Consider the following 25,334-nt stretch of genomic DNA (forward strand, 5'->3'; position numbering starts at 1 on the left):
CAGTACCTACTGCAGCCTACATCCTTCTGAATCTGCTTAGTGTATTCATTTCTTGGTCTCCCTCTACGATTTTTATCCTCCACGCTGCACTCCAATACTAAATTGGTGATCCTTTGATGACTCAGAACATGTCCTACCAACTGATCCCTTCTTCTAGTCAAGTTGTGCCACAAATTCCTCTTTTCCTATTCAGTACCTCCTCTTTAGTTATGTGATCTACCCATCTAATCTTCAGCATTCTTCTGTAGCACCATATTTCGAAAGCTTCTATTCTCTTCTTGTCTGAACTATTTATCATTCATGTTTCACTTCCATACATGGCTACACTCCATACAAATACTTTCAGAAAAGACTTCCTGGCACTTAAATCTATACTCAATGCTAACAAATTTCTCTTCTTCAAAAATGCTTTCCTTGCCATTGCCAGTCTACATTTTAAATCCTCTCTACTTTGACCATCATTAGTTATTTTGCTCCCTAAATAGCAAAACTCATCTACTACTATAAGTGTCTCATTTCCTAATCCAATTCCCTCAGCATCATCTGATTTAATTTGGAGGGGGGACTTAAAACAGATCTAGCATGAAAACAGGAAGAAGGTGCACTGAACTGTGGAAAAAAACCAAAACAGAAACAATGAAAGGTCAAAGAGCAACAAGTGCAATAAAGAGCAACCTGAAACAGCAAGGGCATTGTTGTTAGGTGGTCATCGTGTTGGACTACCAAGCGAGCAAGCCGTTTATAGAATATGAGTAATGTGGTAAGAACACATTACCATCACAAATAAATGGGATGAATAGTGAGAGTAGGCAAGATACTACATAGGATGTCGCACAGGAATAAAATCAACAAATAAACAGGTGTGAACTATGTTACAACAAAAGAATTAAAGAGTCAAGACTTCCAAAATGAACCACAACTTCAAAAATGTTAAAAACATATTTTTGACAGAGCACAGAGAAACTGTGATGTTCTGTAACCGTTGCATTCATTTGTTGTAGCTGATGTGACAGACCATTATGTTTTCATCATTTCCTTGGGAGTGATCACATTCATATTCATACAAACACCTATATCAGACAAGGAGGCATATCTCACACACTTACCAGCCGTACAAATTAGGTGCGTTCATAAGAGATTCCTATCATATGACACACATACTATCACTAATGCCACATATGACACACCAAATGTATTTTCTGGTGGAGGATTCGGTTTACTTGCTGCCTTGTCACCAAACATTTGTGGTTTCCATTCGAAAGCCACTTCCTTTTGGCTACTAATAGAGTAGTTGTGCAGAATCAACTATGAACAGTGGAGGGGGGGGGGGGGGGGTTTGCACATCATCTTGTTCCTTAACTGTTCACTGTTTCTATTTTGCTTTCTTTCCAAAGTCCAGTACACCTTCTTCCTGTTTTCATGCTTTATCTGTGTTCAGTTTTTTATGGGCTGTCCAATGGGCCCCCTTACCACTAAATCTGAGGGGGGTGCGATTGGGAGTTTCCCATGTTAGTGTGTTTGATTGATGGTGTGTTTTTGGATGTATAGCCAAGTTGTTGACTGAAATAACAGGCTGGACAGAGTCCATGCCATATCTATGGCCATTCACTGACTCCTACTGCTGCCACTATCAACCGATAGGCTTAAGTTGTCTGCCAAAACCAGCTTATGTGCCAGCAATCCAGTACAGTCTGGCAAATGCACCACACATATGTAAATTTTCTGGACAATGACCAAAAGATGTGAGCTTGTTGTTGATGGTATCTCCTGCAACTGCCACAATGAGGTGCCAGCCTCACCACTAGCAGAGTGAACCTCAATGATCCAGGCACTGCAATCAAGTCATGTGTTCCACATGGACACCCATTGCCCTGCCTATTTAATATGTTCCTCAATGACTGGGAGCCAGCATTTCTTTACCCTCCATTGGAGCACAAGCATTTGCTTCATGTTCACGCTGGCCATACTCACTGGCTCATCAGTTGGAGCTAAGGCTAGCTCACCATAGTGTCCATTCAGTAGCAGTTACAATGCTGACTCGGACACCAGCTAGGACTCACGTATTCAGTGGACAGTTACTTGCCAAGTGTTAACTATTCTTGTAACGCAAAGTGTTAACTCTTCCTGTAACTCAAGAAAACTGTGAAGTGTCAATATATTATTATCAACAAACCTTTGTTCTTTTTCTACCTGGGAGCCAGTATTTTTCTATGAACACCATGCCACTGGCCATGACAGTCAAGACAAAAAGTAAACATAACAACACAGCTTGCAATACCTGAATAAGATGACTGGGTCAGTCATCAAAGTACAACAACTGGGCAGTACACTTCAGTTAAAGATGTATTTGGTTAGAAGGAATTAGGTGGTGAGTTTAGAGCTAGCATGATACTGGAAGCAATAGCATTCAATGGCACCCTCGTACTGTAAACTGTTACTGGGGCACTTAGAGGAAGCTTTTCACAACTCATACCACTTAGGTTCTCTTTCCCTCCCCCAATGCAAACTTCTATGAATTATGTAGATGGGAACTGTCCTTACAACACATCATTTGATTCTGCAATCCATCTAGTCTAAAACTATATTAGTCTCTATTCCACATCCACCTCCAACCCACTACTCACATCTCCAACTTCACCTCATTAATCTACATTCACACTTTCCTCTCTGAAGTTTCCCTCTTCCCTTGTTCTACCTCCACCCTTTTCTTAATCCACTGTGCCGTCTGTTTCCATGACACCATAACTTTCCCTGCTTGTGCCAAAGTCAGCTCACCATTGCCAGATTACTATCCTTTTCCTTTGCCACCTCTCATTCTCAACTATCAGTCTTCCTTCCCTCCACCTCTTTCACCCCTTCCCATGTTGTTTCTCCAATCACCTTCTGCATCTGCCATGACATTTCACACCAGTTAGGATGACGCACTTGGGCAATGTATTTGGCCAAAACAATGTAGTCATTGAGAGAGAGAGAGAGAGAGAGAGAGAGAGAGGGGGGGGGGGGGGGGGGGGAAGAGAGAGATATGAATCATCGTGCTTGCCATTTGGCACAACCCAGGAGTGTATGTGGCTTGTCGAATGCCCTGGCCATTGAACACTACCTCCCAAGTGAATCAGGATAATTACAGAGGTCTAAATCTGATAGCCAGATGGAAATTTAAACCATATTACTCATGAACAAAAGTACTATAAACTTATTCTGGTGCCACACCATTCGATAATAAAAAGCTGGAAGGAAGAAACTGGGAGCACTTGAAAACAGAAGGTAAACAGAACAGTTGAGAATTAAATGGTCAAATGAAATGTTTTCGCACGTAAAATGTAAGTGTGACATGCAAGATGACAGTTGATCACGGAAGTAACAGGTTCTTGGCACATGTAATAACGCCTCATTTCATTCAAAGTAAACATTTCCAATGTGACAATACCTCCACCACCTGCCTGAACAGTAGACCGTCTCTGTCTGTCTGTCACTCTCTCTCTCTCTCTCTCTCTCTCTCTCTCTCTCTCTCTCTGTGTGTGTGTGTGTGTGTGTGTGTGTGTGTGTGTGTGTGTGTGTGTGGGGAGAGGGGGCGCACTCACTCATCACGCACACATGTGCAAGAGAGTGCTTGTGATTGCACATGTGCACTTGCTCGCATTCCTGCTTATTCTTGAAGATTTAGGGCTGTTTCTGAAACATTCAGAACCAAATGTGAATAAAACCTAAAAAGAGAGAAGACACAAGCTGAGTTATAGTCTCATTCACTCTCTGCGATTCTAATCATCTACACTTTTATTATGTCACTCAAACTGTGAAAAGGCCATGACTTGGTCATAATTCTAAAGCCTTTCCGAAATACAAATAAAATAACAATGTGTGCTCAGTTGACAGCTTTCAAAAAATGTTGATGAGCCAACAACAAAGACAATAAAAACTGCTCCTTAGTATTTTAATCAGCAAGTCAGACACTTCGCAGAACCGAAAAAATATGTATTATAATTGTCTTGCTCCCAGCTAAGACAGAGGGCAGATCAGCATATAAACCAGCCTCTGCTACTTGTTTGAACATAAAACACAATAAGTTTAACTGTGGCATACTGTGAATTGGACTCCACAAGACCTACATATTGGAGGATCCTTTCACTGAATTAAGAAGCATAATTGTACTGTGTTCTATTTGGTGACAAGTGGGGCCTACACTCATTTATGTGACCACAAGGGTATGGCACAGCCAAGTTACTGATCTTGTCAGTCACAGTTTATTGCCCATAATTTCCAGTAGTCATCTTCCACCTGATCACCTCTTAACACCTCAACAGGAAAATGATAACCTATAGCAGGACAACACCCTAAACTACAAGATCACCAGAGAAGAGATGCCCCAGCTTACACCCATCAGTGAGCACTATGATAAAGTTACTGAGATCACTTAAAGTTTCATAGAATTTAGATTTAAAAATTTTCAGCAAATACTGCCACAAAATATCACATCTGCTTTCAGTGTTGAGTATAATCCTTCCAGTTTATTTCTAGTTAATTTAAATTCCTCTGAACTGGAGCACAGTGGCCAGAAAAAATACGTAAAAACATTCAGGAAAGGGTTCAAACATTTTAGTAACTTTGTCTAATGAATTTGGTTCTCAAACAGGAACTGCCTTTCACAACAGATATGAACAACATAATTTCTCCTTTGTGCTAAAAACCTTCTTTGAGTTCTCTGACTTTGATTCTTGTATTCTTTACTTTCTACTTCATGTACCTGATGTAAGATAAAAAATCCCTCAGTGACAACTTTTAATACACATGAGAAGACACTCTTCAGTTGGCTGATGACTTTTGTATGTTTACAATTAGTATTTACTGTTACTTTTATGTGTTACTGAGTCTCCTCCAATGTTCGGTGCAGCAGTGTGAGTCTACTGCAATGCACCTAGCAAAACAGGGCAACAGGTGCCAAGACGCATGTACCAGTCACTGCTGGCTAGCCAGACTGAATTGATAAAAATAGCCAATTCCGTGTAGTTATGCCATAATATAATTGTTGCATTGAAATTAATGCTAGGGCCTTAATCTTTTAGTAATGTAAAAGTTCTTGAGCTGGTAAGAGCTCAAGATGAGCTGGAATTTTATATTAATTGTAATTGCTGTTGTGGCCAATAAATGCAATGTTTGTGCTAAAATTGCTGGAAGTTGTTGATAAATGAATAGTTTGTAAGAACTGGCGAGAAGAAGTGGCATGTTTCCAGATTCATATCAGTACGAAGATTCAGATCCTTGAATAAGACGAGGCATATAGTGTCATTAGCTACACCTTAAAAAATGAAAAATGTATTCAGAGTTTGATGAAATGAATCTGGAGCCTCGCATTGTTCTTCAACATAAGACTCACTTTCCACCACAACATTCTACCTCTCTACGTCATTTCCAGTATTATCTCAAAATTCTTTTCCAAATGTTAAAAACTATGCATGGCAATCCAGACAATGAAACATTAATAAAAAAATTAATGCACTGCTGTAAATCAAGAGACAATTAATGGTGTTAGCATGAATAACAATATATTTACCTGTGCCAATCTTAACATGAAATGAATCAATTCTTGATGTTTTAGGAACACCGTGGGAAATCCAATCTGGTCGAACAAGTTTACCAAGCAAAACCCCGTGGACACTCCTCTGAAGTGCTGTTAACACTGCTGGCATCTGTAAAATTCAAACTAACATCAGCTAACGGGAATCAATCCTAGCATTGCCATTTATTAACAATAAAATAGACTACTGTCAATACTAATCAAGACATACTTGTTATAACTTCAAGTTGAACAAATATATTACAAGGAAGACGCAATACATGAAAATCACAGATCAAGTAAACAGAGTAAGACATGTGTAGACTTTAACAGTCAAATCATAACTGAGTCCGAGTCTAGCAGCCGCTGGCTGGCTGGTCGCTTAGGTGGCACTGCTGCTGCATGGCTGGCACACAGCGCCGCATGTAGAGGACGCGCGTAACTGCGCGGCGGCACTCTGGAAGATCAGCGAGTCACAACACTTTCCCCCCTGGCCTGTAGATTGCTAACATCCATAGGTGTTGTTTGACTGGCCGTAAAGTCTCGAGGAGGAGGCTTCCTGTATGGACGGAAGTGTCCCCAATGATAATGGGTCGACATGACAGGAGACGTGGGGGTCGAATCTGCTGACGCCCCGTGCACCAAACTGCCCGTTGCGGCAAGTCCGGTTGTTACAACAGGAGACATGGGCGATGTGTCCATGTCCGTAGGAGAAGGAGGCGAGTAGAGTTGCTCCGACAGATGATGGTCATCTGGTGCCTGCATGGGCACGTCTCCTGGTGGCGTCAGTTCTTGTGCTGGCACCGATATGATGGTGAGAGGACTGCGTTGTGAGTAATGAGAGATTCCAGTATCCCGAGCGTGTAGCAGCATCCGGAACAGGCGTTGCCGGCACACGAGGCCGAAGCTGGTCCAAATGACGCACTGCAACACCCGTGTCCATCTGGATTTCACACAGGCGTTGGCCACGGTGTCGTAAGATGCAGCCAGGACTCCATACAAGGTAGTCGGCGGTGAACTGGCCAAGTGAATGCACCCGTGGCCATAAGGTGGAAGCCTGCAGAAGATGAAGTAGCGTGCGGGGCTGTCAGCCATGTAAGAGCTCAGCCAGGCTGTGGTCGCCCATGGGGGTAAAACGATAAGAAGCCAGAAATTGGAGAAGGGCATCATCAGCAGCAGAAGAAGTCAAGAGTTTCCTCATCTGAGCCTTAAATGTGTGGACCAGTCGTTCAGCCTCACCGTTTGATTGTGGATGGAAAGGAGGGGCCATAACATGCATGACGCCACGACGGGCATAAAAATCTGCAAAATCAGAAGAGGCAAATAGCGAACCATTATCAGTAACAAGAGAAGAGGGACGGCCTTCCAAAGAGGAAATGCGAGCGAGAGCATTGGTGGTTGCCACGGTGGTAGGCGACGTGCAATGGACAATGAAAGGAAAGTTAGAGTAGGCGTCAATAACAAGAAGCCAATAAGTACCTAAAAAAGGTCCCGAGAAGTCAGCATGAATATGCTCCCAGGGGTTCTCAGGCGAAGGCCACGGTGACAAAGATGACTTCGGAGCGGTGGCCTGTGATGCACAAAGGCCGCAGGCAGCGACCATGTGTGCGATTTCAGAGTCGATGCCAGGTCCGTACACATGACAGTGCACCAGAGATTTTGTGCGAGAGACACCCCAGTGCCCTTGGTGAAGGAGGCGCAAGACCGAAGCACGCAAAGACGCAGGTACCACAACACGCGGCGAAGCATTTTCGGTGGAAAGGAGGATAACACCATCCCTAGCCGCGAGGCGGTAACGCAAAGCGTAGTAGTTCCGCAACGGATCAGAAGTCTTAGCGGACAGACGATCTGGCCAACCCTTCTGAATACAGCGTAAAACCCGGGAGAGGGTAGGGTCAGAACCCATAGCAGTTGCCAGCCTGTCCCCAGTGATGGGGAACGTGTCCACAACCGGCTGCTCGGCAACATCCAGGTGGAAACACAAAAGTTCATCCCTATCGAATGCCAGATCAGGACCCATGGGAAGGCGAGACAGTGCATCAGCATTCGCATGTTGAGCCGTCGGCCGGAAATGAATCTCATAATTGAAACGAGATAAGTAAAGAGCCCAACACTGGAGGCGGGGTGCAGCCTTGTCGGGAAGTGACGTTGATGGATGAAACAAGAAAACAAGTGGTTTGTGACACATAACGAGATGAAATCTGGATCCACACAGAAAAGCACCAAACTTATGACGAGCATAAACAATGGACAAGGCTTCTTTTTCAATGTGAGAATACTTTTGTTGGGCATCCGTGAGCGTTTTGGAGGCATAAGCAATGGGTTGTTCACAAGCGTCAGAAAAACGATGCGCAAGGACTGCACTGAACCCGTATTGAGAGGCGTCTGTGGCAAGAACAAGATGTTGGCCAGGTTGATAAGTAGCCAGGCACGGGGCCTGTTTCAGCATAGTCTTCAATTTCTGGAAAGCCGCATCACATGACGTGGACCAGTGAAAAGGCATGTTTTTATGCAACAGGTGATGCAACGGCTGAGCCATCGAAGCAGCAGACGGTAAAAACTTGTGATAGTATGCTATTTTCCCCAAGAAGACCTGCAGTTCCTTAACAGATGTAGGGCGAGAAAGGGCATTGATCGCAGCGACAGTTTGCTGAAGCGAACGAATACCATCCCGAGAGAGTTAAAAACCCAAGTATGTGATAGATGCCTGAAAAATTTTGATTTCTGAAGATAACACTTAAGACCAGCAGTCTGTAAGACATGGAAAAGTGTGTGGAGATTTTGAAGATGTTCGTCAGTGATGGAGCCAGTGACAACATAATTAATGGCCAAAGCTTCTTTTTCAATGTGAGAATACTTTTGTTGGGCATCCTGGTAATTTATACACTCAGGGACAGTGAGCAATAATTGTTTCAAGAATTGCTGAAAGAGAGCAGGGGCACTGGCAACCCCGAATGGCAATCGTTGGTATTGATAGAGGCCGAAAGGCGTGTTAAGGACCAGAAACTGCCGGGAAGCAGTGTTGAGAGGAAGTTGATGATAAGCTTCTGACAGGTCAAGTTTAGAAAAATACTGGCCTCCAGCGAGTTTAGTGAACAATTCTTCAGGTCGAGGCATAGGGTAAGTGTCGATAAGGCATTGAGCATTTACAGTGGCTTTGAAATTGCCACAGAAACGAATATCACCATTTGGCTTAGCAACGACAACAGCAGGAGAGGACCACTCACTGGAAGTGACAGGAAGCATGACCCCTGAAGCAGTGAGATGATCCAGCTTCTGTTTGACCTGATCAGGAAGGGCCACAGGAATGGGCCGAGTCCAAAAAAACTTAGGCCGAGCAGTGGGTTTGAGCGTGATATGAGGCTTAAAGTCGTTTGCACGGCCTAACCCAGGAGAAAAAAGGGACGAAAATGTCATTGACAGGGAATCCGATTGAGCATAAGGAATAGCATCAGAGACAAAATGTGAAAGGCATCGAAACCAAAATGATTCTCCGCATTACTATGGTCAACCACAAATATGGGAACAGTGCGAACGACAGATTTGTAAGATACCTCAGCATCAAATTGTCCCAAGAGAGAAATCTTCGGTTTATTATAAGTCTGTAATTGCCTAGTGACAGGTGACAGGATTGGAGAACCTAACTGAAGATACGTCTGAGAATTGATGATAGTGGCAGCAGAACCAGTATCCACCTGCATGCGAACATCTCGACCAAGTATTTGGACAGTGAGGAATAACTTCCCTGAAAGGGATGAAGTACAATTGAGAGACAACACAGAATCAGAATCAGCGTCATGTTTATGAACATCATGTATGCGGTCGGATTTGCAAACGGATGACACATGACCCTTTTTTTTTGCATTTGTGACACACGGCCCAACGTTGTGGACAATCTTCTCGTGGATGTTTCGTAAAACACCGCGCACATGAAAGAAGTTGCCGTGGGTTTTGCTGCAGTTTCTTAGACGTTTGTTTATGGTTAGGCCGAGGCTGCGCTTGGGAACATACTGCGGCCACGTCGGCCGGCGGGGACATGCCACACGCTTAATCAACATCGCACAGAGGTTGTATTTCCCCGACGTCACCCCATGCCTCTATTTACGCTCCAGCAGCGCGAGTAATTTCAAAAGACTGAGCGATGTATTTGTCAACTGAAGGGCACGTTGCCTAACTTCTTTGTCGGGTGCCGATCGGATAATAGCATCCCATACCATGGAATCAGCGTAGGATTCTTTGTGAACTTCAGTAACAAATTGACACTTTCTACTGAGGCCGTAGACAAATCTGCTTGTGTCTGTATACGTGTGGATGGATATGTGTGTGTGTGCGACTGTATACCCGTCCTTTTTTCCCCCTAAGGTAAGTCTTTCCACTCCCGGGATTGGAATGACTCCTTACCCTCTCCCTTAAAACCCACATCCATTCGTCTTTCCCTCTCCTTCCCTCTTTCCTGACGAAGCAACCGTTGTTTGCGAAAGCTAGGATTTTGTGTGTATGTTTGTGTTTGTTTGTGTGTCTATCGACGTGCCAGCGCTTTCGTTTGGTAAGTCACATCATCTTTGTTTTTAGATATAATTAAAGGGTTGGATAGAAATAAAGCCCGGTGTACAACATTTCTTTTACCTCATCAAATTTAAAAAAAAAATTCACCTCACTATTACAATGGGAGCGTACTTGTTCCAACCCACACACTGATAGTTTAACAAGAAGAACAATGATTGGAAACTGTGATACTGACCAGATAAAAAGGAACTTAAGCTGGATGGTTAAAGGCAGTTCCCCAGTCTCAGTACAGAGGCTGCGTATAAGCCTCCTGTCCCAAATCAAACAACCTCATTGTAACACACTCCCATGTGTTTGGACAGTCACTTGTGCAGAACCATATATAGTACAGCCTTAGTCCATCCATGACCAACCTAAAGGTCTGTAAAATAATAACAGGGCAAATTTGTCTGGCCTCCAACACTAAGATGTTTAAGATGCGTACAGTCTTTAGACCTTTTTGCTCTGCACTGAGGATGAAACCCACAAACTTTATTGATTCCTTGAAATTAAGAATGGTGTCCCTCATTCACAGTTCAGTTTGATTAAAAACATGACATAATGATGAAAACTGAAACATACATTAACTCAGGAAAAATATGAAGCCTGTGGTTTTAGCCTGTAATTGTAGCTTTTCAAGTTGTCAAGCAGTTCTCTTGAAACTATAATACATGTATAAGATAGAAAAATTGTACAAAAATAATATCATCAGACAGGGCTCTTGTTTGTGGACCATGACAGAAAGAGTAACAGCTATATCCTCACCTGTATATTCAGTTAAAGTACATTTCCAACCTAAAATATCATTCTAAAAGGAAGACAGACTATAATGGGAAAAAATGCAGGAGATCCCTTTTATAAAGTTGTCAGGGGATTTTTATCACCATGTGGAGTCAAAGAGCATCTCCACATCAAAAAATATTCCTATCAAGTGTCGCCTAGGTGAAAAAAGACTCTTGCATCACTATCTCCAATAGTGTTAAATTCAGGACTGCAGAATAATACTTATGGAACCTGCATTGAAGACAAATGAGAAATTTCCTGTTTCCTAAGCTCTTACTAAGTGGCAGTTGATCATTCGTTCCACTGTCTGCCCTATATACCATGTAAGTGCCAAACTGCACTAATAACTTAAACTAGTGTGATCCTACCCATGTTTCGGTGTGTGTGTGTGTGTGTGTGTGTGTGTGTGTGTGTGTTCCCTACAAGAATGAGGATACTGTCCATATTGTCCCTCATACCAGATCCTGTTAAAAAGCATGAGGAGATATTTCTTGGATTCGATGTTTACACATCACAACATATTATTTCATAGTGCACTTTGTTGGTCCTGGCGTGCCACTGTGCTCTGCTAATATCATATGCTCTAACTCCTCGATACAAATGAGGCAGCTGTATTCTTCAGTATGACTGGAACTCAACTCCGACTGTGTACCCTTAGCTAATTCCAGCCTGTGCTAGTGTGCAGGATCTGGGTGGTATTAGATGTTATTTGTTCACAGTAACTTGGCACTAAGTGGACTACTTCTGGTGTGCTGAGCGAACAACCATTGTCCCGTACAGCCACTGCAGTGCATGCATTACCTTGGGAACTGATTCTTATCACTGATTTCCATACATCTGCTGATAATGTGAAATGGTTAATAATAATAATTTTTTACATTATTACTTCATTTTGGACAATGACCTGGTGCAAGTCTGTCAACTGGATGCCATTTTGACAACTTGTGTCCCTAAACTACTCCAATTATACAACCGGCAAAAGAGGATGTACAGTTTAAAGTGTAATCCGAACCATGTGTCACTTCTGGTAACTCTTCACATTGTTGAGAGGTGAAGGCTAAGTTACAATGCAGACTGAAAAATCCAAGGTCCGGCCGGGATTCGATCCCGCAACTTCTTGGTTTCCTATCAAGCGCTTTACCGCTAAAACACCAACCGGACTAAGGTTAATAATGTTGTAAAAATTCTTGCCATGACCGCATTCTGTTCTCTCTTATAATGTGCTGTGCTTTCACCCATACAATGTCAAAGGCTGCAAAGCTGTGAGTAGATGTACTGTGACATAATTTTTGCAGTGCCATGTGGCAGTCTGTAATGGCTTTTTCTAAAATGGGATATGTCATTTGCCATGTTTAACAGATATCTTTTTCAATTAATCTGATGGTTTCTTTGGATCCTGTTTTTTTTATGTGCCTTTGCCTCAGCCAGTTAGTGTCATGTTCCACGGATCATTTTGCATGATAGATTGTGATTACTTGGAACGAGTCATTTTACATTCACATCGCAAATTTAGTTATACACATGGTCACATTCGGAACATTTCTAAGGGATTCTTCTTTTTATCTTTCTTTTGCCTTTTGCTGCTGTGATGCAAACCATTTGGAAAAGGTTGAACTGCTTTGAATATCGAGCTACATGACTAAGCAAGAGCCTGAGTCACATTTCGCTGAACAAAAACTGAAGGCACAATATGAAGGAACTGAGTGGGTACTGAGCAGCTGTTGTACAAACAGTAGACAAAGAAAGTAAATGAAGGATGTCAATGGTAAGGAATTGTAAAACAGAGTTACATTTCAGATGAGGAGAAATAAAAAGGGGTTATTTTACTCATTGAGTGTAAATAAAATTTAATAGTAAGTACAAGTCAAACAGGCATGTTACACAGAAAAATTAGGAACAATTTTGTTTCATTTTTGTGCCAAAGGGAATTACACAAAATAAAACAATCTACTGTAGATAACTGGATATTGCAGAACAGTAAAGTATAAGGCTATTTTGAAAATACCTGATAATAATAATAATAATAATAATATAATGAGAATAATAATATTATTATTATGAACTTGTTAAGTAAAGAAAACAAAACACGACATTTAAAGAAAATTTAATAATGTGATGATTATTTAAATGAACAGCTCGCAGAGAGGAGAGGAGAGTCCCACTAGGGAAGAATGTTGCAGAAACAAAAGAGAAGAAATGATCAAAATTGGCAAAAAAAATATTTTAAGAGAAATATTGAGATGGGGAGAAGTGCAGAGGATTAATAATTGATTTTAAAGAAAGTGCAAGTAGAAAAGAGAAACTGTTAGATGGTAGTAAATGTAAAAAGACAATGAAGTGCAGGTACCTAAAGTATTATTGCGAGTGGATAAGGAATTGAAATTGTCTTTATTGTTATTGTTACTACTATTAACATTATTAATTTTTCTGCAAGCCCTGCTTTGACTACATCAGGCGGAAAGTATGCCTGAAAGGATGTGTGCAAGTGACACAGCACAGATTTCTTGAGATACTATTCATAGATTCCTTGCTATTTCACATAATACATTTTGTGATAACTAAAAATTAGGATTCTTCTCACCTTTGATACCGGTGACTTAAATATTTCAGTAAACATTATATGTACTGACATGAATAAATTTTGTTAAGTGAAAGAATGCACAAGGCATGTATTTCAGCTCAATGTTTAGAGAATAATGTCCAGGAGTTGAAACCCAAATCAGTTTTTTCTATGTAAAAGTAGTCTCAAAGAAGTGAGCTTTCAACATACTTTTTTTGTTTCCTCCATTGCATTCCAACATAAATAGAAATGGGTTCTGAATCGACGTCTTGAAATATTATTAATATAGACAAACAGTAGACAAAAGTGGAAACAACATAAAGTTAGTTTAAAAAAGATTAAGGTTGGTTGGTTTGTGGGGAGTTGAAGGGGCCAGACTGCAAAGGTCATCAATCCCAAAGATTAAGGGCCAAGATGAAAAGTCAATTAAAATTTTCCTATTCTGGCTGTACATAAATACATTTTTGTGCAGAGTGCAGTGAGAAGCTTTTGCCAGGTGACTGAATCATGTTCTACGAGTAATATCATAAAACAAATGAAGGTATGGATACTGTCAACAGCAAGCACCATCAGAGACAGCATGACTTATGATTTGTAAATGGAAATTTCAAGTTCTTCACAGAGAAATATGCCAGTCATGAAAGTTATAACAAAATGACTGATTGTTAAAAAAATGAATATACTGTAATATTACCAAAAAACAACACTTTATTAGCTTCAGATACATGGCGCGTTATTAGCATTGTGAGGCAGATATTCCCCACTCCAGTGACTTAGGCCTGCAATGGCTCTCCTCCACAGTTCTGACATCAGACAGAGTGACGACTGATGCCCTGACAATGGGCCACGATTCTGCAGTGGCAAATGCCCTGCACTTAGATGCCTTACACCTGGCAATGTACGCAGTGAAGGCAAAGGAAGACTGCCATGTATGGGACACACCCCACTGCCCCCTGGCAGGAGTCAGATGCCTGTAGGCATGAACAGGTGGATAACAGCACTGTGGTGTCATGTCCCACGAGGTGACGCAGCACACGAGGCAGCTGGCCTGTCCCAGCCTCGAACCCAAGGTGGTGCTACTGTAGTCCAAATGCCTTTGTCTCAATATCCACTACTATTTATATGGCTCTTACGCACAACTGTTACACGACAACTATCCACCCAGCCACATAGCTCATAACAAGACTCTTGCCCTGGTTTGGTGACACTGCCCTGCACGCTCTGGCTATTACTATTGCACAGTGCAGTGGCAAAGATCCAGCTCCTCTGGTTTTCCTTAGGACCAGTTCTCCACTGTGACCACTTTCACCTTTATACTAAGCAATATACATTTACTACATTAATATTTTATGGGTACCTCCTATCTTCTTCACTCCACAAATTCAATCTCCATCTCTTGCTTTTGGGATCCAGTCCACCAGAACCACAGATCATATTTTTGTTTGGCTCATCATCTCAGATAAATAAAAGCTATGCAAAGCAAAATCAGAGTCACCATGGCACTAGAAATTATAATGCTCAAGGTCACAGCTAATCACTGTCTACCATCTTGATACTGTTCCATGTGCTGCGTTAACAGCTCTGTGTGGTTATCGTCTGACTTGGAGAATGAAATGGGCTTGGTTCTCAGGTATTGTTCAAAAAGATAAAGTTTTGCTTAGGAAACATATCTAAGGGCTCGTATGACCAACACCGCTGCGTTTGTGTTATATTTAAAAGAGTAACTCCCATCACTGGAGCTGGTTAATGAAAAGTTGGCCCCATAATATCATACATAGTTCCATTTATCAACAATTGACTGCCTCTTCATGCTAAGCAGCTGACTCTCCTGAACTTCCATTGCTCATAGCAACTCACAGGTGCATGCTGATTACACCCAATGTAAACCTGCTTGCTGGAAATACAGTTTTGGTTCCATCACCTCCTTTTTGTCAGGATGACCGTCTGCCTCGCAACTGAACAATTGCATGGCCCACAAATTTCCTCTCATCTGAATTTTGTGACTAGGAATATAGTAATTTGCTGACTCTGATATTGCTGCAATTCTCCCTCAATCATTGCCACATGCTGATTCCCATCTTCTCCAATTAGTAACACACCGTCCCCTTTAATCTGTACGAACTTCCCCACTATTTCTACCCTCACTGGATAGGTGTGTACCTTAAAACCCTTGTACATGGTGGCAGCCAGTCAAGGAATATTTTCGGAAATTAGTTTAAAAAAATTTATTTCAAAGTCCCCAGTCAAATCTTTACAAGTTTTCTCCCAGAGGTGTCTTTACCTACGACAATTTAAACTTTAGATTTTTGTGCATCTAATTACTATGAGGTACGCTGAATGTGTAATCGGTCCTAGATAAGCACTTAAGATGTATGTTGGTTAGATAGTTAATGCCTGTGTAATTTAAAAAACTATACCACGGTAAATTTCTTATCCTTGTTTTAAATTCTGCCATTGTCAAAATATTTCATGCTTAGTTGTTGTGATGTAAAGTATCACAAGGTATACTTTTGAGAGTTTTTGATTAATCTCCAGGGATGTGTAGCTTGTACAATGTGTTGGCAACCACAGAGTCTCCAAGCCATTTATGACATTTTCTTCTGTTTTATGTCATGATCCATTCTACTTTCTTTCCTCTTTCCCCCTATAAGCATCATTCCTGCTCCCTCTGATGTAAGTGGGTTCCTACTCCTCACTCCACAGACGTGAAAATTTTAAGGGCTCTGTAGCCCCCTATGCCTTCAAACTGCATCTGCAAGGTTTCTGAAATCATTGGCGCACTGAATCTTTTTATGTTTATGGGAATTTGTTTTTATTGCACAACCAGGCACAGGTGCAAAATCGGTGCCTAGGCCTTGTAAGAAAAGCAACAAACCATAGAGTCTGATGATTCTGGTATTATCTATCAGTTTACTATTGGCACTAGGCAACTTAAGGCCCCAAACACATACACAGTCATAATTATATGATTAGCACTCGTGTTGCCAAAACTGATAGGACGCTGCATGACATGCTGGATTGCAGAACAAAAGATGAAGTTTTTCTGCCTTATCTTTCTCTTGTTTCTGTGTCTCTCCACATTCTCTTTCATAATCTTTTATTCTTTCTCCGTCCATGCCTTCTATTCTCCATATGTGGTAGTTGCTTGACTGGTTAATTCAATTCACAAAGCTAAGATGTATTAAGTTATGTACTGTAATAAGAGTTATAATGAATGATGAAAGAGAATTGATCTGCTGTATCCCTGTAAGTTGATAAGAGAGAATATGATGAATTTCGGCTGTTACCCCTCCAGAGGGCAGCAAAGTTTTATTGATATGATGTGATGTAAGATGTCGTTTTGTTGAGGTTATTTGTGAATAGGCAAGAGGTCCTGTCGTTCATGTAGTTGAAGGTAATTATGTGGAGGCTAGAGTTCCTGTGTCAGTTGTTTCAAGTGATTTTATTTCTGTTGTCTGTTTTGTTGTGAAAGCTCAGTAGGATACAATGAATGCTAATTATGTTGCTAACTGTATGAGACATGATGAATCAGTGATGTCAAATGGCCTATTTTATGCTGTCGCCCCCCAGAGGTCCGAGCAGAACCATTAACCATGATTCATTTTATTATGATTTCTCACCCGTTGCACCATCAACTCCTCAAATTCCAATCCCAACCTAACTGTTGCATGGAGATCCATAGGTGGACCAGTGAAAAGCTCCTCTTGTGCCAAAACCCTCAGAAAAGCATTCAAGTGCCGTTTGCTTGGCTTCCTATAGTAACACCTTATTTACCTCCTTACTATGTGTTAACTCATATGTATGCACATTAAGCTTTCTAATTCCATCCACAAAATCCTGATGGTTTCTTTAGGCCTCTTAGAAATACCACTAAGCTATTCACATAAAAGCCATGTGTTATTTTGCTTCCTGTACCTCTGTACCAATTCCTGCTTGAGTTGCTGAAAAGTTCCTGCTTTGTTCAGTGCCTCTCTACAATGTACAAATAACTTTGCTTCCCCTTATAAGTGCAATCTCATTATCTGTAACAACTGTTTGTCCAACCAACCCCAATGTCAATTGATGATATGAGGCCTTCTACAAATGATAACGCATTCTCAGACAACCTACCAGAAAAGGAAGAAACAAGGTTCACAACAACTGGACCTAGCACTAGACTCTGTGAGTTCAATAGTCTTAATTCTTCATCCTTCTCTGTCAATTTACTATACACAAATGTATTCTCTGGCTTCAACTGCACTACCTCTTTGATTAATGACTGCATAACCTCCTCTCTAGTGACACATTGTGCCATTGTATTGACCTTACGCATATTTACAACTCAGAAATAGCAACTCAAAAATAATAGGTACAGCACACTTGTCAGCTAGTAACACTACCCTGCTCACTTCCCCTGTCTACTCATGTGCCACCTGTGTTCTCTACATTGCTTTCCAATATGACCAAAACACTGACATGCGAAATAAACAGCTGCCACAGATTCAGCACATTGCATTGCGCGCATCGCACAGACTCTAGCCATTCATTCCTAGAATCACCTTTAAACTGAGAGATATCCACTGGTTACTCCAGTCTAATGAAAGTAGCTCTACAATTATCACGAACCTTAACTCTTCACCACATGATCACCACCACACAAAAAACTACCGTCACATTCACCCCACAACTATGGGCATAGGCTATGGTGCAAAACGATGCATTGCAGTGGGTGGTGCACCCTCCACTGTCACTATGGCAACATCATCATCTCTGACACCACTGATGGTTACTGATGGTACTCAGTAGGCTGAGTGGTGATTGTGGGCTGGTGTGGCCCAGTAGATACATGGGTGACCAAGAAACAATACTACACTCCTGGAAATTGAAATAAGAACACCGTGAATTCATTGTCCCAGGAAGGGGAAACTTTATTGACACATTCCTGGGGTCAGATACATCACATGATCACACTGACAGAACCACAGGCACATAGACACAGGCAACAGAGCATGCACAATGTCGGCACTAGTACAGTGTATATCCACCTTTCGCAGCAATGCAGGCTGCTATTCTCTCATGGAGACGATCGTAGAGATGCTGGATGTAGTCCTGTGGAACGGCTTGCCATGCCATTTCCACCTGGCGCCTCAGTTGGACCAGCGTTCGTGCTGGACGTGCAGACCGCGTGAGACGACGCTTCATCCAGTCCCAAACATGCTCAATGGGGGACAGATCCGGAGATCTTGCTGGCCAGGGTAGTTGACTTACACCTTCTAGAGCACGTTGGGTGGCACGGGATACATGCGGACGTGCATTGTCCTGTTGGAACAGCAAGTTCCCTTGCCGGTCTAGGAATGCTAGAACGATGGGTTCGATGACGGTTTGGATGTACCGTGCACTATTCAGTGTCCCCTCGACGATCACCAGTGGTGTACGGCCAGTGTAGGAGATCGCTCCCCACACCATGATGCCAGGTGTTGGCCCTGTGTGCCTCGGTCGTATGCAGTCCTGATTGTGGCGCTCACCTGCACGGCGCCAAACACGCATACGACCAGCATTGGCACCAAGGCAGAAGCGAATCTCATCGCTGAAGACGACACGTCTCCATTCGTCCCTCCATTCACGCCTGTCGCGACACCACTGGAGGCGGGCTGCACGATGTTGGGGCGTGAGCGGAAGACGGCCTAACGGTGTGCGGGACCGTAGCCCAGCTTCATGGAGACGGTTGCGAATGGTCCTCGCCGATACCCCAGGAGCAACAGTGTCCCTAATTTGCTGGGAAGTGGCGGTGCGGTCTCCTACGGCACTGCGTAGGATCCTACGGTCTTGGCGTGCATCCATGCGTCGCTGCGGTCCGGTCCCAGGTCGACAGGCACGTGCACCTTCCGCCGACCACTGGCGACAACATCGATGTACTGTGGAGACCTCACGCCCCACGTGTTGAGCAATTCGGCGGTACGTCCACCCGGCCTCCCGCATGCCCACTATACGCCCTCGCTCAAAGTCCGTCAACTGCACATACGGTTCACGTCCACGCTGTCGCGGCATGCTACCAGTGTTAAAGACTGCGATGGAGCTCCATATGTCACGGCAAACTGGCTGACACTGACGGCGGCGATGCACAAATGCTGCGCATCTAGCGCCATTCGACGGCCAACACCGCGGTTCCTGGTGTGTCCGCTGTGCCGTGCGTGTGATCATTGGTTGTACAGCCCTCTCGCAGTGTCCGGAGCAAGTATGGTGGGTCTGACACACCGGTGTCAATGTGTTCTTTTTTCCATTTCCAGGAGTGTATATTAGCTTCAGATACACACCATATCATTAGCAACTTCAGCCAGATACACCCCTCTCCAGCAATCCAGGCCAGCAAAGGGTCACAAGTGGTGGCTTCTGCCCTGCCGAAAAGGGACAATATCAGCAGCCTGTGATGCTGACATCAGGTAAAGCAGTGGCTGATGCCCTGACAGTGGGCCATAGCCTTGACATCAGTGGCACTCTGTTGTACTGCGATGGTGTTCTGCAGTGGTATACTTACACACTTCAGCAGCTCTGGCCCATCGACATCCACCACGAAGGTGAAGGAAGACACCTGGGTAAGAGACATGACCCACTGCCCCTGGCAGGAGTCGGACAGAGGTAGGTACAGACGGCAGGTCAGTGGCATTGTGACACTACGTCCCCTAAGGAGACTCAGTGCAGGAGGTGGCCTATCTGACCCAGTTTCTAACCCACAGCTGCAGCTAGCAATGCCCAGTCATTTTGTCATCTGGTGTGGCGTCATGGCGATGCTGCTGTAGTCCAAATGCCCCTGCCTCAAAATCTGCTACTATTTGTATGGCTCCAGTGCACACCCGTTACACTAAAACTGTGCACCTGGTCACGTAACTCACAGCAAGACTCTTGTCCTGGTGGGGTGACATCATCCTGACTACTCCAGCTATTACTGCAGGTGAGTACAGCTAGCTCATCATGCTATGCTTTTATGGACATGTTGCTATAACCCATATGATGCCATACTATGCTTACTGCCCAGCAGAAGCTTGAAACAATGTGACGCTGTGGCTTCTTACAAATTATTCCAAGTTCTACTACAACTATGTAGTGAGACTACACTTTACTTAAATGGAAACAATGCACTGTCTTGTCTTTCTAATTGTTAATGAAGTTGCAATGACACATTAACCTGTGTTATAACACAGTGGTGCAAGATAACTGAATTTTCACTTTTTTTACATATTAAAGTATTGATATGTCTTCTATTACCAAAGTAGGTGTAGTTCGAGGCATAAGTTACGAAAAATTTACAAAGAAATGAAAGTTCTTCTTTTTTTGTTTCTTCATACACAAAATAGTAAAAATAATATTGAAATGAACCTTCTCAATGGTTTGTTTGCCAACAGAAACATATTTGCAAGAAGTCACATGTCCTGTGTTATGATTGACTGATAGAAGCAAATGGAGCAGGTGTCATGTTGATTTATGAGCTTGTGAAGCTACAGTGCAGTAATCATCTGCTATGAAAATAAGCAACTTAACTGATGCATCACATTACAGATCTCAGCAACAAATTTTCATTTTTGGTATTATTTATTTTAAAAAATGGATAATGCGACTTCACCAGATAAAACTTACCTTGTATTCCTTGTTAAACCACTTCACTATTGTGGGGAAATGAAATGAGATGAAACCACCAAGTTTTTGAGAAATATGAAGGGAGAATACTTCAGGCAGGCTGAAGTAAAGGAAACATTAAAATGCACCAGGTTGCACCTTCAAACTAGGCTAACAACTCTGAACACTATTTACACTGACATGGTAGAGAATCTGTTATGTATACCTGGAATGGCACATCTCAGCCATGTAGATATTTCCAAAGGGATATAAATCCCTTCATAATTTAGTGGAAGAGCACTTATCCACACCAGCAGGAAATGAGGACATTGACAAATGTCTGTTTTGTGCTAAGGTAATTTGTCTTCTGCATTCAAATATACAGATTGTCCCCAGCCCCATTTGTCTTAGTCACTCCAAATAATTTTTTGTTCAGAAGCAAAACAAAAAATGCATCAAACACATGTTATTTAGCTACCAAGGGCACATTAACCAGTGTGAGTGCTTTTCTCGTAACTTTTTTCATCACAAAGATATAAAGAGCAGTACATCTTTTTTTTTTTAAATAGACACTATATTTTTTTATTCGGTAATCCACTTTCTTTCCTCATGACCTTTTCAAAAACATATCTCAGTGTATCATTCATGTAAACATGATGATACTAAAAATGTAATACAAAACGGATTTTTACTCTCCTCCACTGGCACACTGTGCACGTATCCAGGGTAATGTAACTCGTACACTTGCTGGACTTCACAGTAAACAAATGAAAACCCAAGCAAAATGGACACTCGATTTGCATTTCATTTACCTTGACGACTTCAAATGAGTAGCATTTCTACCAGCTCTTTATTGGTGTATTCATACAAACCGTCAACTGAAGATGACTGAACTGCTTGTATTGCTGTTCATATCTTCCTAATGAATGGTAGTAAACAACTTTTTTAGATACATTTTTTGTTTTGTTTCTGGTCAAAATGTTGATTAGAGTGGTCAAGATAAGTGAAAGACCTTTAGACTGCAGGTGATTGTTTTCCCCCCAAAATATAATGAAGTGTTGACAGATTGGCAGTATAATGACTCAGAAGATAACTTTGAAGTTTATTTTTAAAAACTTTTATATCAACAGTTTCACAGTTATTCTTCTTTTAATTGATTAGATTTAATACGCTTAATATAAATTTCTTTTTTTCAGTAATGTGATACTAATGTCCATAAGTATAAAGTAACTGATAGATATATTTAATTTTCAACAAAACACTGTACATAAGGCAAAAAGAAAGAACATACAGTAATTCACATGTAAGTCACCAAAAACAAATATAAAAATTCAGAGAAAATAACACCAAATTTGGCAAAAACTAACACCAAACCTGATTCAACAAACAACAAAATTGCAAAACAATTACACCAAACTTGGCAAAAAGTTACTACCAAATGGGTAAAAAAATTACACTGAAATCAGCCATAAAATAAAATCATTTTTTCCTATCTCTAATTATATACAATTAAACTTCTGTATCGAGAAAGACAAAAGCAGAACAAACTTACATGAATATTCTGCAGTGCTAATGCACGTGGTGACATTAGAAGAGCAGCAGTTGCATTGAGAAGACGTCCTGTGTCACCACGAACAACAACAAGGGCTAGAAGGCATGAACAGGCCACTGCTGTCAAGTGACTCCCATCATCAACAGCTGCTGTTTCTGGTCCATGCGAAGTAGCCAGATCCAGTAACAGATCAAACAGTGGTTCTGCAATACATCCAGTAAAGTCAGACTGCAACTTATGCATATATGTCTCTTATTTTTACAACAATAATAGTATAATGACACTCTTTTCTAATGTCTTCTCAGACATAAAACACTACCCCAAAATTTTTTTATGAAAACTGTCTCTTTTTTGTGGTAAGTTCCTACATGAAAACTGTCTTTCCAACATACATCAAGTCACTGCTACTCAAACTGAACAATAAAACAGTTCTGTAATTAATATGTGTGGAAATTCAAAGTCAATGTCATGGCTACACAATGAAAACTCTGTAAATGAACACTGGTGAGTACAAGACTGAGTGAGTTCAAAGTTTAATGAGTGCAAACCCAAATTCATGATATTATCCAGTGGTACAGTAAAAAGCTCTAACTTGTGGTAAAGCAAATGTAAGCATTTAACAAATTGAAACTGATTCAACAAACAATGAACAAGCCAGGATGAAATAACTATGGTATGAAACGATAGATTGCTACTCACCACACAGAGAAAGAACTGAGTCACAGATAGACATAATGAAAAAGAATGCTAGATATATTCAAGTATCGGATAAATTCCTTCATCAGGCATAGAAAATCTGCACACAATATTATGAAAAGCATAGACTGCTGCAAACCATATAGTTGAGGTGTTGAGTGGCAAACAGGCACAACAAAAAGACTTATAAACAAATAAGCTTTTGGCCAAAAAGCATTCTTCTAAATTAGAGAACACACACACACACACACACACACACACACACACACACACACACACACACACGCGCGCGAATCTCACACAAATGACCCCTGTCTCTGGCTGCCAAGGCCAGACTGTGAGTATCTGCAGATGTTGGGAGAAGCAGTCTGGGTGGGAGAGGTAAAGAGGTGGTTTACGGGAACGTAGGATGTTCCCACCTGTCCAGTTCAGAAAAGTTGGTGTTGGTAGAAAGGATTCGGATGGCACAGGCTGTGAAGCAGTCATTGAAATGAAGAATGTTGTGTTGCGCAGCATGCTCAGCAACTGGGTAGTCCAGCTGTTTCTTGGCCACAGTTTGTAAGTGGCCATTCATATAGACAGACACTTTCTTGCTTAGCATGCCACAGTAGCTGCTGCTTGGCTTGTAGACCACATGAGGTTTCACAGATATCTCTGCGTATCTACATCTACATGATTACTCTGCTATTCACAATAAAGTGCCTGGCAGAGGGTTCAATGAACCACCTTCATGCTGTCTCTCTACCGTTCCACTCTCGAACGGCACGCGGGAAAAACGAGCACTTAAATTTTTCTGTGAGAGCCCTGATTTCTCTTATTTTATCATGATGATCATTTCTCCCTATGTAGGTGGGTACCAACAGCATGTTTTCACAATCAGAGGAGAAAACTGGCGATTGAAGTTTCATTTTCTGAATCCGTGCTGTCTATATGTCAATAAATCGTTTCCTTCGAGGTACTTCATAATGTTAGAATACAGTATATGTTCTAAAACCCTACTGCAAATCGACGTTAGTGATATAGGCCTGTAATTCAGCAGATTACTCCTACTTCCCTTTTTGGGTATTGGCGTGACTTGAGCAATTTTCCAGTCTTTATCTTTCTGTGAGCGAGTGGTTGCATATAATTGCTAAATATGGAGCTATTTTATCAGCATACTCTGAGAGGAACCTGACTGGTATAAAATCTGGACTGGAGGCCTTGCCTTTATTAAGTGACTTAAGCTGCTTTGTTACACCGAGGATATCTACTTCTATGTTTCTCATCTTGGCAGTTGTTCTTGATTGGAATTCAGGAATATTTACTTCGTCTTCTTTGGTGAAGGAGTTTCGGAAAACTGTGTTTAATAACTCTGCTTTAGTGGCACTGTCGTCAGTGACTTCACTGTTATTATCACGTAGTGAAGGTATTGATTGTGTCTTGCCACTGGTGTGCTTTATGCATGACAAGAATCTCTTTGGGTTTTCTACCAGATTTTAGGACAGAATTTCATTGTGGAAATTATTAAAAGCATCTTGCATTGAATTACACACTATATTTCGAACTTCTGTAAAACTTTGCCAATCTTGGGGATTTTGTGTTCTTTTAAATTTGGCATACTTTTTTTGTTGCTTCTGCAACAACGATCTGACTCGTTTTGTGTACCATGGGGGATCAGTACCATCACTTATTAATTTATGTGGTATATATCTTTCAATTGCTGTTGATACTATCTCTTTGAAAACATTCCACAACTTTTCTACACTTACATGATAAGATCGGAAGAAGTGAAGACTGAATGTTAAAAAGGCGTTAAGAGCATTTTTATTAGATTTTTTAAATAGTTATACTTTGCGTTTCTTTTTTATGGTTGTAGGTGTTATGGTATTCAGCCTAGCAGCAACTGCCTTGTGGTTGCTAATCCCTGTATTCGTCAAAACAATGGGACAAGTGATGTTTGTGACTAGACTGGAGTAGATGGTGATGGGAGAATGTATGGGACAAGTCTTGCACCCAGGTCTATTACAGGGATATGAGCCATTAGGCAAGGGGTTAGGAGCAGGGGTTGAGTAAGGATG

The 25,334-nt window shown here is 41.7% G+C and overlaps 1 protein-coding gene across 1 annotated transcript in view; it reads right to left on the reverse strand.

The window, feature by feature from the left end:
* LOC126188563 (E3 ubiquitin-protein ligase MYCBP2-like) overlaps positions 1–25,334 on the reverse strand; it is a 215,363-nt gene that overhangs the window by 153,989 nt on the left and 36,040 nt on the right. Inside the window, exons 4-5 of the mRNA XM_049930164.1 lie at positions 22,582–22,784; positions 5,549–5,684 (exon numbers count right to left, since the gene is read on the reverse strand). Of these exons, the coding sequence (XP_049786121.1) occupies positions 5,549–5,684; positions 22,582–22,784 (339 nt within the window). The remainder of the gene's footprint in view (positions 1–5,548; positions 5,685–22,581; positions 22,785–25,334) is intronic.

This window comes from Schistocerca cancellata, chromosome 5 (genome assembly GCF_023864275.1).
Source record: "Schistocerca cancellata isolate TAMUIC-IGC-003103 chromosome 5, iqSchCanc2.1, whole genome shotgun sequence".
Taxonomy (NCBI): domain Eukaryota; kingdom Metazoa; phylum Arthropoda; class Insecta; order Orthoptera; family Acrididae; genus Schistocerca; species Schistocerca cancellata.